The following is a 13,552-nucleotide window of genomic DNA, read 5'->3' as shown; positions in this document are numbered from 1 at the left end:
TTCATCATTCCTAACTGATTAGCTTAAATACACACACACAGAGAAAAAGATAATTTTTCCTCATTAACTATTTACTCTGAAACATGTTTCATAAAAGAAGAGCACCTTGAATGCTTATGTCCTTTCCTTTATTTGCCAGTTTTCATGATATAACTGTAATGTTTCCAAAAGTGATCACTGATTTTTTTTTCCATTTGGTATCATGAACTCAGCAACTTTGATATATTAGATGCATTTCAATATTCATTTAGTATTATTATTGATATGAAAATTATCCCACTTTTGGATACAATCTACTCCAGTGAGAATATTTCACTATTATAGTTTCAATATGGCCCCTGTGTTGTTTTGATATGGTCTTAGTAGTCTTTAGTAGTACTAGTACTACTACTAGTACTTAGTAGTACTAAGTTCAAAGACTTAGTAGTCTTTGAAAGACGACTTGCTCTATGCCATGAACAATATGAGAATTTTGGCTGAGAACTTAACTCCAATGTCATTAACATCATTACTTATTTTTATTGTCCCTCAACATATGTATTTATATATATATCAGTATTATTAATAACAATATGATTACTGAAAACAGGTTAAAATTTAATTTGTCATTGTTTTTTGTGCTTGGGATAGTCAAATCATGGTTCTTAAAAATCATTTAAAATAATTCCTCTCTCTAAGCCACAAATTCAATATAGGATTAGGTTCATTTGTTTGATCTTTATTTAGAATTTTTAGGGATCATTTTTATTTTTGTTTAATTTTGTTAAAATTAAGTAAAAGTTACATGGTTTTAAAGCCAAATCTGGAAAAGGAGGTCTATTCAAAGAAGTCTGTTTCCTCTCCTTTTCCACTTTGCTCATTTTGCCCCATATGTATTCACCTATATTAAAACACAAACCTCTATTTCCACCCTTAGATAAATGGCATCCTACTATGTACATTTTTCTCTACATACATTGGGCTTTTTTCACTTCTACCATATCCTGGAGATCATTCTGTAGAAGTATAAAGAGATGCATTTCAACTTTATGTAGTTACACACTGTTTCATTGTTTGGATTTACCACGCATTATTCAATCAGCCCCCTCGATGAACATTAGGGCTTATAGCTTTTCTATAATATAGAAGTTTTATAGTGAATGTGGATTCGTAAGTCAGTTTACAGCCAAGTGTGTGTCTCTGGTACAGACGTGTAGGAATGGAATTGCTGAGTCAAAGGGCAAATACATATATAATTTTACGAGTTTCTCCAAATCACCCTCCACAAATGTGCTATTTCACAAATGCATATTTAATTGCACAAGGAAGGTCTGCATAAATATAGAGAGAGTAGAATTAAAGACTAAATATGATCTAATGTCAACAGATGCAAAGAATTATCTAAAATACTAATTGCATTTTTATTTAAGTTACCCTTCCCGTTGATAGCTCTTCATTCGTATAACAGCTCTGTCTTGATGAGAGCATTTATCACAAGACAGTATTTGCCAAATCTAATCCATTATGATTATACGATGCAAAATTATTGATATTCAAACACATTCTCTTTTATAAAGGGCTAATATCTAGGAAGCCAGCCTGCTTCCACATGATTCACCTTTTCATTGAAAACTTAAAAGGAGTAAAATTATAAATTTGTTCATTGTGCATACCTCACAGTAGACATTAGCCCTTTTCATCATAAGCCATAACCTATACATTATGAAACCATTTCAGAAAGTCACTAACTTTTGGACTAGAGAATAATGAAATTTTAAAAACATCATTTTAAATACTTAGATTTGCTTTTTAACAGTGTCTTATCATGGATTGATATTACACTCCTTTGGTTTAAAGCTATTGAGTGATTCGCAATGAGATGACTGAGAAAACCCAAAGTAATAGTCTAAAGACTTCTTAAACCACTGCTTCTCTTTATTGATATAATGAGGGGAGAATTAATTTTAAGAGGTGGTGACTATTGATTACTTAATGGCAGAAGATAGTGTTAAGAAATGCTGAAGTGAGCCTATTCTGTGCCCTCGTGGGCAATAGGACCCATTATCCAGTGGTGGAAATCATGCTGTAACCCTCATTAATATTTAATAGGCAGGACACAGGCTGGATGCAAGCGGCCAAACTGCCCTCGGCATAGGCTCCAATAGGCCATCAGAATGTTTCGAGTATATAAAAGAGTAACGGATTTCTCTGGGTTCAGATTGTTTATAAGCAGGACAACAGTACACTCAATTCCCTTTTGTGATCTCTGGGCCATGCTGGCCTCATGGAAATGCCTACTAGGTGAGCTAAAGTGATTAATGCTCTGGGAAGTCATTCTAGGTTAGTACGCCCTGCCTGGGAAGACTTCGTATTTTCCAGTGTGATTCTCAGTTTCAGCCCTTCTCTTTCTGTCTTCTTGCCACAAGCTGAAGGGCTTGTTCAGCAGGGGTGGCGAGTCAGCAAAAGGCGTTAATTGTGTCTAACACAGCCATCATCCTTGGGGCGATATTACGTATCACACCGTCTATCAAGCTAACCCCTTGTCACACGTCAGGATCTTTTTATTTTGGCTCATTTAAAAGGGAAACAAGGAGTTTTAAAGATAGCTGGTGGAGAAACAAGACTGTAGGAGTGCTTGTAAGAAGGACGAGCCTTTCAAGCTGACTTGCACTAAACGGGGCTGTGGCTTCTGAAAGGACAAGACACGGTTTTATAAATTACTGGCTCCCTTTGTTAACTTTTGAAATTACCAGGTTATTTTTCAGTACCAGCAGCTTATTCTGAAAATATTGTAAGCTTGGAATGAAATTATGTTCTTGAGCTAGAACATATTCTTGGGATTTATTGCTACATACAGGACACAACATCAAGATATCCACCACTCCAAACAATGTATAAAATTAAACAGATAGTGAAGAAATAGCCTTTTTTTTTTTGACTCAATGACTCTAAAGATTGTTGAGAATGTACTTAGGAGAATCATTTACAGTAACATATGAGGAATTATTTATAATTACCTGCCTAGAATGAGTTACATAAGAATAAAAATTTAGCTTTGTAGGCAGAAAGTATCCAAGGGAACAAGTCTTCTATTAACATATTGAGCTTTTTCTCAAAACCAGTGAATGAAATTGACCCAGAGGTCTCATTGTAATTCCATGCTAAGTGTGGACAAATTCAGTTTTACTTCCAACCTTAGACTGGGCATGCCTAAATGCTGCTTCCAATTTATTAATAGCTCTGTACGTATGCCTTCTCTGACACCAAGTAGAGAGTCTCAAATTATCACGTTATCAATGATAAATGCATTTGTGTTCATTTTTGGGTTTTGGCAAATATGATCTTTATGAGGCATATTGTGGCGGCTCTACTCAGATTTTTTGTTTGTTTTGCTGTTATTTATTACTTGGTTGGCTAGTAATACATGTCATCATCCTGTCGTGGAAATTAGTTTGGGGCTAGCTCGCTTCAAGAAGGCTTAGCTTAGAATTCATAGATTCTTCACTGCCATTCCCAAGAGCAGACATAACACTATAAATTGAAAATAATTTAATAGATTTTCTTCAAGGTTCTAAACACTATAACGTAAAACTTATGAAGGCATTTTGTCAACTGTAAATATTGTAATGTTAATAAGGGTTATACCTTCAGCGCCTTTAGATATTCCAGAGAAAAGAGCTTTTTTAATCCTATATTTGCAATATACTGATGCTTATTGAACCATAATCTAATATATTTAGCAATTTTTTCAGTGAAAGTCACAAATCCTAAATGTCCTTTCCTTTCCTATTTTATAGCGCAGCAGCAGTTTTGGGAATTTTGATCGTTTTCGGAATAATTCCATTTCAAAACCAGATGATTCAACTGAGGTTAGTATTTTATTACAATTTTATGAATGTTATGCAAGCACATTAGGAAAATTTATGAAGTCAATATCACTTTTGCAAAATACCGTAAGAAAAATAAGTATATTTAAAAATTGCAGTCTTGCCTATATTTTCGTAATAAAGGAACAAAGAACTACTTAGTGCCTGGTTACCATGCTGGGTATTAAAAGTAAAAAGCTCTCCAAGAAGCCTAACATTAGGAAAAGCAGAACATGAACTTAAGAAGAGAGTTAAGATTTAAAGGAACACAAATAACCCCAAATTTTCTGAGCAGTTTCACCATAAAAGAATATATATGTTAAATTTTATGTGAATGGTAATTGCATTAATTTAATTTAATGATTAAATGGCTTAGTTGTAAATTTGTCAAGGACAGCATACTCTCGCACTTCTGCCATATTCATTGAAATGCCTCATAGGTGACTATTACACCCACGTTTGCAAACCAGGAACGCTTCAAATGTAGCTTAAGGAAATCTTCCCATAAAATGAAGTCTATATAAAAATAATGGTAATAACAATAGTATCTACATTTAATTGAACACTTACCATGATACAGGAACAACACTAAGCACTTTACCTACCTCTAATGTAGGAACTATTAGTATTATTATTTTACCAATGAAGAAATACAATTACTTCTAAATCACACAGTTAATAAATGACAAAGGCAGAACTCAACATCTTGTCTGACTCCAAGTTTGCATTTCTGTTATACAATCTCACAAACCACAGGCCAACTGTGATGTGATTCCCGAAAGGTTTGACACCTGATCAAATAGTAGAGAGGAGGGATATACATACATATACATATGGATGTATATAAAGAGAGAGACAAAATTAAAAATACATGTTTATCATTGAACCTGATTCAGCAACTTCACATGCGATACATTTTAGATCAATAGGTTTTAGATCTTATGTATTTCTTAATTATTCATTCTCATTATTATATGTTTTATTTTTTATAAAGAATTTTTCCTGGTATAATTTCTCAATATACTTTTCAGATTCCTGTGTGTATATACCCATAATATTTTTAAATATTGGCATTTCAGTAATGGATATTCTAAACAAAAGAAATGAAAATAAAATGACATCTAGTATTACTTTATAAATACATCCATTAGTACACTTACATGCGTGTGTGTATAACACATCCCCTTTTATACATATGCATATTATTTATATCCCCTTTTATCCATCTACATATTTATATACACAAGCTTAAACTTGTAAATAGCCATATGGTCTATCCACATTTAGTTTTAAATAAGATAATATATGTATATAAATAGTGAGAAACCCTATATAATTTTCAATTAGCATCTTATATAAATCTTTAACTTTCCATAATCACATATAGACTGTAGATTCTATACTGTAAAATCTGTTATTTAGTTTATAATTCAGGGTTAACCTGTAAAAGTAGCTCATGTTCATCCAGGTTCATTTATTAGTAATAGTGGCTTAATAATTTGTGAAAGAATTTAGCAAACCCGAAAAGGTAGTTCACACATTTTTCAGCAATGCATCATTCATTCATTCAACTAGTATTTCTTGAGGACCTACTCTATGACAGGGTTTCCATTAGGTACTCAGAAATTACTGTTGTGATGATTGATGAAAATCCCTACTTCATGAAGCTCAGAGTACAGAGGGAGAGACAGATTATGAAAGAGAACAGCACAGAAAAATGTGAAAGTTGAAAATATGCTGAGGTAGTTTCTCTGAAATGTCTGTAAAAAATGATAGAGAAACTTAAAATTTAAAATATTTGTGATACTGGGGGGCCTGGGTGGCTCAGTGGGTTAAGCCTCTGCCTTTGGCTCAGGTCATGATCCCAGAGACCTGGGATCCATTCCCGCACCTTGCTCAGCCGGGAGTCTGCTTCTCCCTCTCCCTCTACATGCCCACCCCCCACCCCCCCCCACCCCCGCCTTGTTCTCTCTGTCTCTGTCAAATAAATAAATAAAAATCTTTTAAAAAAAATTTGTGATACTTTTTTGAAGCTTAGGCAATGGTAATTTAACACAGATAATAATAAAATAACACACTTTCTTTTGGGGGGGTTTAGTTTATAATTTTACAGAGAAGATAGAGCTTAAATAGAAAAAAGAGAGAAGAAAAAGGCTAACTAAAATTTTAAAGGGTTTCCAAGTTATATTTTATTCAGGACTTTTGAATTAAGCAAAGAATCTTTGCCTTTTATAACCTTAAATGTAGAAATTAATAAAGTTCAATGAGGACTTAAATCTGCTGTCCATTCATATTTATCATAGGCAATTTGGGGAAAGATATGAAGTAAAAAATAATATTGATTAATAATTTTGTTAACTATGTGGTTAAACCTTCATATTAAAATATTCAAGGAGAGCCTGGGTGGTTCGGTCAGTTAAGCATCTGACTTGACTTCGACTCATGTCACGATCTCAGGTTTGTGAGATTGAGCCCATGCTGGGCCTGTGGGGAGTCTGCTTGAGACTCCCCCCACGCAAGCTCTCTTTCTCTAAGATAAATAAGTAAATCTTAAGTATAACAACAATAAAAATAAACTATTCAAGTTAACTAAATAGAAGTTTCCCCTATTTTTTTTTTTAATATTCAGGAAATGTCTGTCTGACCATCCATCAAGAATGGTGGGCAATGCTAGACTAGATGACCCTTGAGAGTCCTTTCTTAAAATCTAAGATATTAAGGATATAGAACCCAAGTAAGTCCTTTAAGAAAAAGAAACGACTCCAAAGTTCTATATGAGAAGTTGTGCTTATTCAAAAAATATCAAGTGTCAGTGATATTCCTGGAAGTGTTCTAGACATGCAGAATAAATAAAAAATATAAAATCTCTAAGCTCATGGAGCATACCTTATCGTGGGAGATGCAGGCAACAATCAACCAAACAAATAAACTTTGTATCAGGTAATGTTAAATACTTAGAATACATTACATGTGAATTACATGCCCATTTCTATACTAATGGCTAGACCATGTTCATAATTACTATTGCTTGAGAATGGGGGAAGTATGCATGGGATACTCTCCTGCAAGAAGAAAACATTGCACTTCCTCAGTGGATTTACTTAACTCCAAAACTTTTTTTAAAATGACCATTTCAATTTATATAAGAATCAAGAGGATATTTTAATGCCCCTTCAGCATGAATACATGCTATAGCCTTTCTAAAGCCCCCAATAAAATATCTCGCATCTATGTAGACTTAATCACTCATTATGCTTATGATTTAATTCTATTTTGCTCATCTCAAAAATGGGGAAAACTGGGGTGCCTGGGTGGCTCAGATGGTTAAGTGTCTGCCTTCGGCTCAGGTCATGATCCTAGGGTCGTGGGGTGGACTCACACTTTGGCCTCCCTGCTCAGTGGGGAGCCTGTTTCTTCTCTCTCTCCGACTCTGTCTCTCTCTCTAATTAATAAATAAAATCTTTTTTTTAATGGGAAAAGTGGCTCTACAGTACAGCTATTTAAAGAATAACTAAAATTCTTTTAAAAATTTTTAGATGTGAAGCTCAGGTCCTTCAACATCACAAGTTTTATTTTCTGAGTTTGTAACACATGGAACCAGGCTTAGACAACTTTAAAAATACGTATCCTATCCAGATTGAAGTTTGGAGGCTGCTATACACAATACATAGGAAGCCCACAAATTCGGAATCTTCACTTTAATAATGTTTTCAGAACAATGATTTTTATTGCTTTATTATTCTGTCTTTTGTAAACAATTCTAACTAGGTATATGAAGGGGAACCCATAAATGAAAGTGGAGAACAAAATAAAACTTCGAATAATGGAGGAGGATTAGGGAAAAAAATGAGAGTTATTTCCTGGACAATGAAGAAAAAAGTGGGTAAAAAGTACGTCAAAGCCCTTTCTGAGGAAAAGGTAAGTGTACTCTGACAATCATTTGTATTTTTCTGTTAACTTTTTTTCTTAAAATAGTCAACAGATTCTTCTAGACATAGAATTGCTTGGTCCTTTAAGGAAGGACTTCAATGTCTATTTTCTCCCTCAGTAATTGTGCCCAGGAACTAGATAGAAAAAAAAAGCATTATTACTCCTATGTTAATAGAGGAAATGGAGGCTCAGAAAGATCACACACGTAGTATGTGAAGAATGGTATGTCATATGTTATAACAAACATCAGTACTTCATTTCTTTTTATTGCCAAATAATATTCCGTTTTACACATAAACTATATTTTATTTTTCCTTTCATCAGTTGATAGGAAAAATAAAATATAGTTTATGACATTTGAGTTGTTTTCACTTTCTGGCTATTGTAAGTAATGCTGCTAAAAATATTTAGGAGTTTTTGTGTGGAAATACTCTTGTTTCTCTCTGGTATATGGTAGCTATCTGATGTTTTGAGAACTTGGCAACCTGCTTCCCAAAGCAGTTGCATCATTTTACATTCCCACTAGCAATGTGTGAGGGTTCCAATTTCCCCACATGCTTGCCAACACTTGTTACTGTCTTTTTGATGCTAGCCTACCTATTCCTTAGTGGGTGTGAATTTCTATGTGGCTTTGATTTGCACTTCCCTAATGACCAATGATGTTGAGAATCCTGTTGTGTTCTTATGAACCATTTGTATATCTTCTTTAAAGAAATGTTTACTCAGGGGGACCTGGGTGGCTCAGGTCATGATCCAGGGTCCTGGGATCGAGCCCTGTATCGGCTCCCTGTTCATCAGGGGAGCCTGCTTCTCTCTCTCCCTCTGCCTCCAGCTCTCCATGCTTGTGCTTGCACTCTCTCTGTCTGTCATATAAATAAATAAAATTAAAAAAAATATTTACTCAAACCTCTTGCCCACTTTTTAATGAGGTTATTTGTTTTTTTTTTTAATTATTGACTTTTAAGCTTTTTCAAAATATATCCTGGATGCAAGTACCTTGTCAGATATATGATTTGCAATATGATATATTTTCTCCCATTCTGTGGATTGTATTTTCACTTTTTTGATGGTGTCTTTTGCAGCACAGATGCGTATAATTTGATGCAGCCTGATGTATCTATTTTTTGTCATTTGAGCTTTTAATATTGCAGTTTAAAAACTATTGTTTAATCTCAGCTCACAAAGATTTACTCCTGTGTTTTCTTCTAAGAGCTCGCAGTTGTAGCTTTTAAATTTTGGTGTATGATCTACTAATTTTTCTATGGAGTGTAGTAGGAGTCCATCTTCATTCTTTCGAATATGGATATCAAGTTGTCATAAAAGTTGTTAAAAGGTCAATTATTTTACTATTGTCTTTTCTTGGCACCGTTGCTGAAAATCAATTAATAATAAATACATGGTCATAATTATATGGGTCATAAATACATGGGTTTATTTCTGACTCTCAATTCTGTTCCATTGATCTGTAAGTCTTAGTCCATTCACTTTTTAACCCACTAGGACTTCTGTCCCCAATAATTCATTAAAACAGTAGTCATAATTGGTATTAACCTCTGTGTTGTTGAATTTACTGGTCACTTTTCTTACTTCTTAACAATACTTTTCATTGTATTTGACACAAGTGATGATTTCAATATATTTGAAACATTCTTTCTTGGTTTCTTTAACTGGGCATTCTTCTGGCTTTCTTCCTCAGAGTTTCCTTTCTTGGCTTTGCCTTCTTTCTTGTCTCTAAATATTGAGTCCTTCCAAGGCTTATTCCTAGATGCTCTACTCAGTTTACTCTTCCCGTCAGTGATCTCATCTAGTCTCATTACTTTGTTTTTTGCAATTACATCTCTAGCTATGGTTTTTATCCGTTGTACTTAAACAACCAGTTGTGTATTCATTATCATCACTTATATGTACAATAGTTATCTGGAACCCAGTATATCCCAAACTGAATTATTAATTCTCTATGCTCTACCAAAAACACATGTTTCTTGTCTAGTCTTCCCAGTAGCGATAGACAACAATTGCCATAACTCTAGATGCAAGGAAGAAAAGAAGAGAAAAGGAAAGAATAGAACAGAGAAGAAAAGGAAAGAAAAGAAGGATGGTAGGAAGGAAGGAAGAGAAGAAAGAGGAAAGCCTAAGATTCATTCCAAATTGCTTTTTTCTCTCACTTTTCACACCAATTCATCAGCATATTCTATTGGCTCAAACTCCAAAATCTTACCTAAAACCCATACTTTCTCAATGTAAATTATTCCTGTTTTTAGATCAATCAACCAACGAACCAAAAACAACTTCTCTTGCCTAGACTGCCATAATAACCACCTAACTGCTCATCTTTCTTCCACCCTTTCCTCCATACAAGCCATTCTCCACACAGAAGCTGGAAAGATCTTAAGTGGAATTTCAGAACACATCATGCCCCTTGCTTAAAATTTTACAATGCCTTCACAATGCCTTACTTACTATGTATGTTCATTCCAGTCCTCTGAGAAACAGATCCTAAGAAAGCAATGGACACACCAAAGATTATTGGGGAAAATTAATGTGAAGGATAGATAAAGAACTGGATAGGGAAAGCCTTCTGACAACCGTGCTGGGAAAGGAGAAGAAGAAAGCTTTAGCCGGATTGGCAGATAGTCCTTGAACCAAAGTTTTCCATTAGAGGAACCCTATATCCCACCAGAATGGACTCAGATGGTGCCCTCACTGTTTCAGTCATTGGCAGAGAGAATGGCTTCCATGCACAGTGGTGGATTTAGTAGCTGGGGCTGTCAGTAAAGAAGGGTCTCATGGCAAAATATCTGAGTGACACATTCCATGAGCACCACACATGGTCTATGAAGCTCTTACTGATCTGGCTCCAGTCTACTCTGAGCTCATTTTCTTTCTTTTTTTTTTTTTTATTTTATTTATTTTTTCAGTGTAACAGTATTCATTCTTTTTGCACAACACCCAGTGCTCCATGCAAAACGTGCCCTCCCCATTACCCACCACCTGTTCCCCCAACCTCCCACCCCTGACCCTTCAAAACCCTCAGGTTGTTTTTCAGAGTCCATAGTCTCTTATGGACAACTGACAGAATGGGAGAAGATATTTGCAAACGACATATCAGATAAAGGGCTAGTATCCAAAATCTATAAGGAACTTAGCAAACTCAACACCCAAAGAACAAACAATCCAATCAAGAAATGGGCAGAGGACATGAACAGACATTTCTGCAAAGAAGACATCCAGATGGCCAACAGACACATGAAAAAGTGCTCCACGTCACTCGGCATCAGGGAAATACAATTCTTTCTTTTTTTTTAAGATTTTATTTATTTATTTGACACAGAGAGAGAGAGAACAAGCAGGGGGAGCAGCAAAGGGAGAAGCAGGCTCCCCGCTGAGCAGGGTGCCCAATATGGGGCTCAATGCCAGAACCCCAAGATCACGACCCAAGCTGAAGGCAGATGCTTAACTAACTGAGCCACCCAAGCACCCCTCTGAGCTCATTTTATAACACTCTCCTTCATCTCATTCAGCTCCAGCTACCTTGACTTGGTCTTCCCAATCATAAGCCAAGCTAATTCTGAGTTATTTTGTTCTTGCTCTTCCTTTTGCTTGGAAAACTGCCTCCAGTTCTTCATATAAGTTACATCTTAAGGTCAGAATTCAGAGTCAAGAATTCAGAGCATATATTATTACCCTATAGAGAAGTTCTTTGGAGGCTACTCCTTTGAAATCAGCCAACTTTCCCCCCACCCTAATCCTAGAAGCTAATCCTCTCACATCGCTCAGTTTTATCTCCTTCATAGCACTTATTCCCTGAAATTTCATTTTGCGTTTGTTTACACGCACATCTCCAAACACTAACACATAGACACACACACACACACACACACCCTAACACACTAAAATGTTTACCTTTTTAGAGCAGGGACCCTGTGATCTTGTTTACCAAGGTATCCCCAGTTCCCAAAACTGTGTCAGGTACTTACAAGGTGTTCTCTAAAGTTGTGTTGAATGACTGAACAAATGAATAAAGGAATGGATAAAAGGAGAGAATCAAACTGAGTATATATCATGTATGTATTCTGAAGTTTTATTGATGTTTAGAAATGCTCATAAATGAGGAATATTGAATTACATTTTGATGAATATTAAGGAATTTATAGGTTTTGTCCAAACTATCTGAATATGGAAGACATTTCAGATGTTTTCAAGCAGATGTAATTTGTTTTGAAATTGTCTGCCTTTCCTAATTTTATGCAGGATTTGCTTTTCACTTGACTAGGTGTGCAAGCTTGGTATGAGATTTGTAAAGCTTCTTAGAGAAGCTTTGCTTTAGAATTGCAAAATGTGCATGTTTTATTCATATCTAGTGATTTGGTAAGGTGCAAATAACTGACATGAAACAACGATGAAGAATTTAAACTTGTAATATCAGATCTCAAAGGATTAGTAATGGTGGTAAATAGATGATAAGGAGAACATGAAGAAATGAAAGTGCTTTAACAGATAAAGCATAGATATTAATAAATCTAACATTTCTGATTAAGTAGTATCAATATGATATTCATCCTAACCTATAAAATGAATTATGATGATTTCATTTGAATTCCATAATGTGGAGTGTTTCATCTAAAGAATTTTTCCAAGTATAACATGTTTTGCTAGAAATTGAACTAAAGATTAATGACTCTCATATTTTATGCTGATGTATTCCTAAGTATTTTATTGCTAAAATATGTCTTGTTTGTTAAATCAATGTACACAGTGAATATCTCCATGGAAATCAGTTCTCTGCACTTAACCTCTGATATGTTTTTTCTGAAGGATGAGGAGGATGGAGAGACTACCCTCCCATATCGGAACAGTGACCCAGTGATTGGATCACACACAGAGAAGATCTCCCTCAAAGCCAGTGACTCCATGGATAGTCTCTACAGTGGGCAGAGTTCATCAAGTAAGCCTACGGAATAAGGGACGAAATCTGGGAGGGCTGAGTTAATTAAAAACAGCAGATTTTAACTACAGAGAACAAACTGATGGTTACCAGAGGGAAGGTGGGGGGGGAGATGGGTGACATCGGTGATGGGGATTAAAGAGTGCACTCACCATGATCAGCACCGGGTCATGCACTGAAGGGTTGAATCACTATAGCTTGAACTATAGTTGAACCTGACATAACTTGAACGGAATACTTGAATCTGACCTAACACTCCAGTTAATAATACTGGAATTAACATTTTAAAAACAATTTAAAAAGAAAAAAGAAACAAATTCAAATGAAAACCAACAACAACAGATTTGCTTCTCTGGGGCTTTCAGATTAGCAAAAAGTTTCCAGCTACTTGATAAGAAAAATAGTGAAAATGTAGGATTGCTGAATCTGTAGAGTTGCTGTTGTTTAAAATGATACACAATATATTTGATAGAATTATGTATTATTTTGAAACTTCTAACACTGGAGTTGGCAGGGCTCTTGGGGATATGCCTCAAAAAAATCATCTTGGGTGACTAAATCTGCATCCCTAAAATAAAATTGTTTGCTTAGGAGAACTAGCATTATCTTGAGTCAAAATCTTAAATGACTTGACATATTCAGATAAATGAAATCCTGTTCTCTGTCTCTTCTTCCGTCCATCCCTTTCTCCTTCCTTTCCTTTCCTCTTTGTTCCTCCTTTTTTTCTCCTTCTTCTTTCTTCCTTCCTTCTCCTGTTTTTCCTTCTTTCTTCCCTCCCTCCTTTCTTTTCTTTCTTTCTTCTCTTTCCTTTTTCTCTCTCCTGTCCCCTCTC

At 35.2% G+C, this 13,552-nt stretch overlaps 1 protein-coding gene across 1 annotated transcript in view; it reads left to right on the top strand.

Moving 5' to 3' along the window:
* SAMSN1 (SAM domain, SH3 domain and nuclear localization signals 1) overlaps positions 1-13,552 on the top strand; it is a 141,942-nt gene that overhangs the window by 108,837 nt on the left and 19,553 nt on the right. Inside the window, 3 exon segments of the mRNA XM_046002294.1 lie at positions 3,777-3,848; positions 7,614-7,763; positions 12,591-12,720. Of these exon segments, the coding sequence (XP_045858250.1) occupies positions 3,777-3,848; positions 7,614-7,763; positions 12,591-12,720 (352 nt within the window).

This window comes from Meles meles, chromosome 4, assembly GCF_922984935.1.
Source record: "Meles meles chromosome 4, mMelMel3.1 paternal haplotype, whole genome shotgun sequence".
In the NCBI taxonomy this organism is placed as follows: Eukaryota; Metazoa; Chordata; class Mammalia; order Carnivora; family Mustelidae; genus Meles; species Meles meles.
The sequence above is the reverse complement of the archived record's forward strand: the minus strand, read 5'-3'. Positions and strand labels throughout refer to the sequence as shown.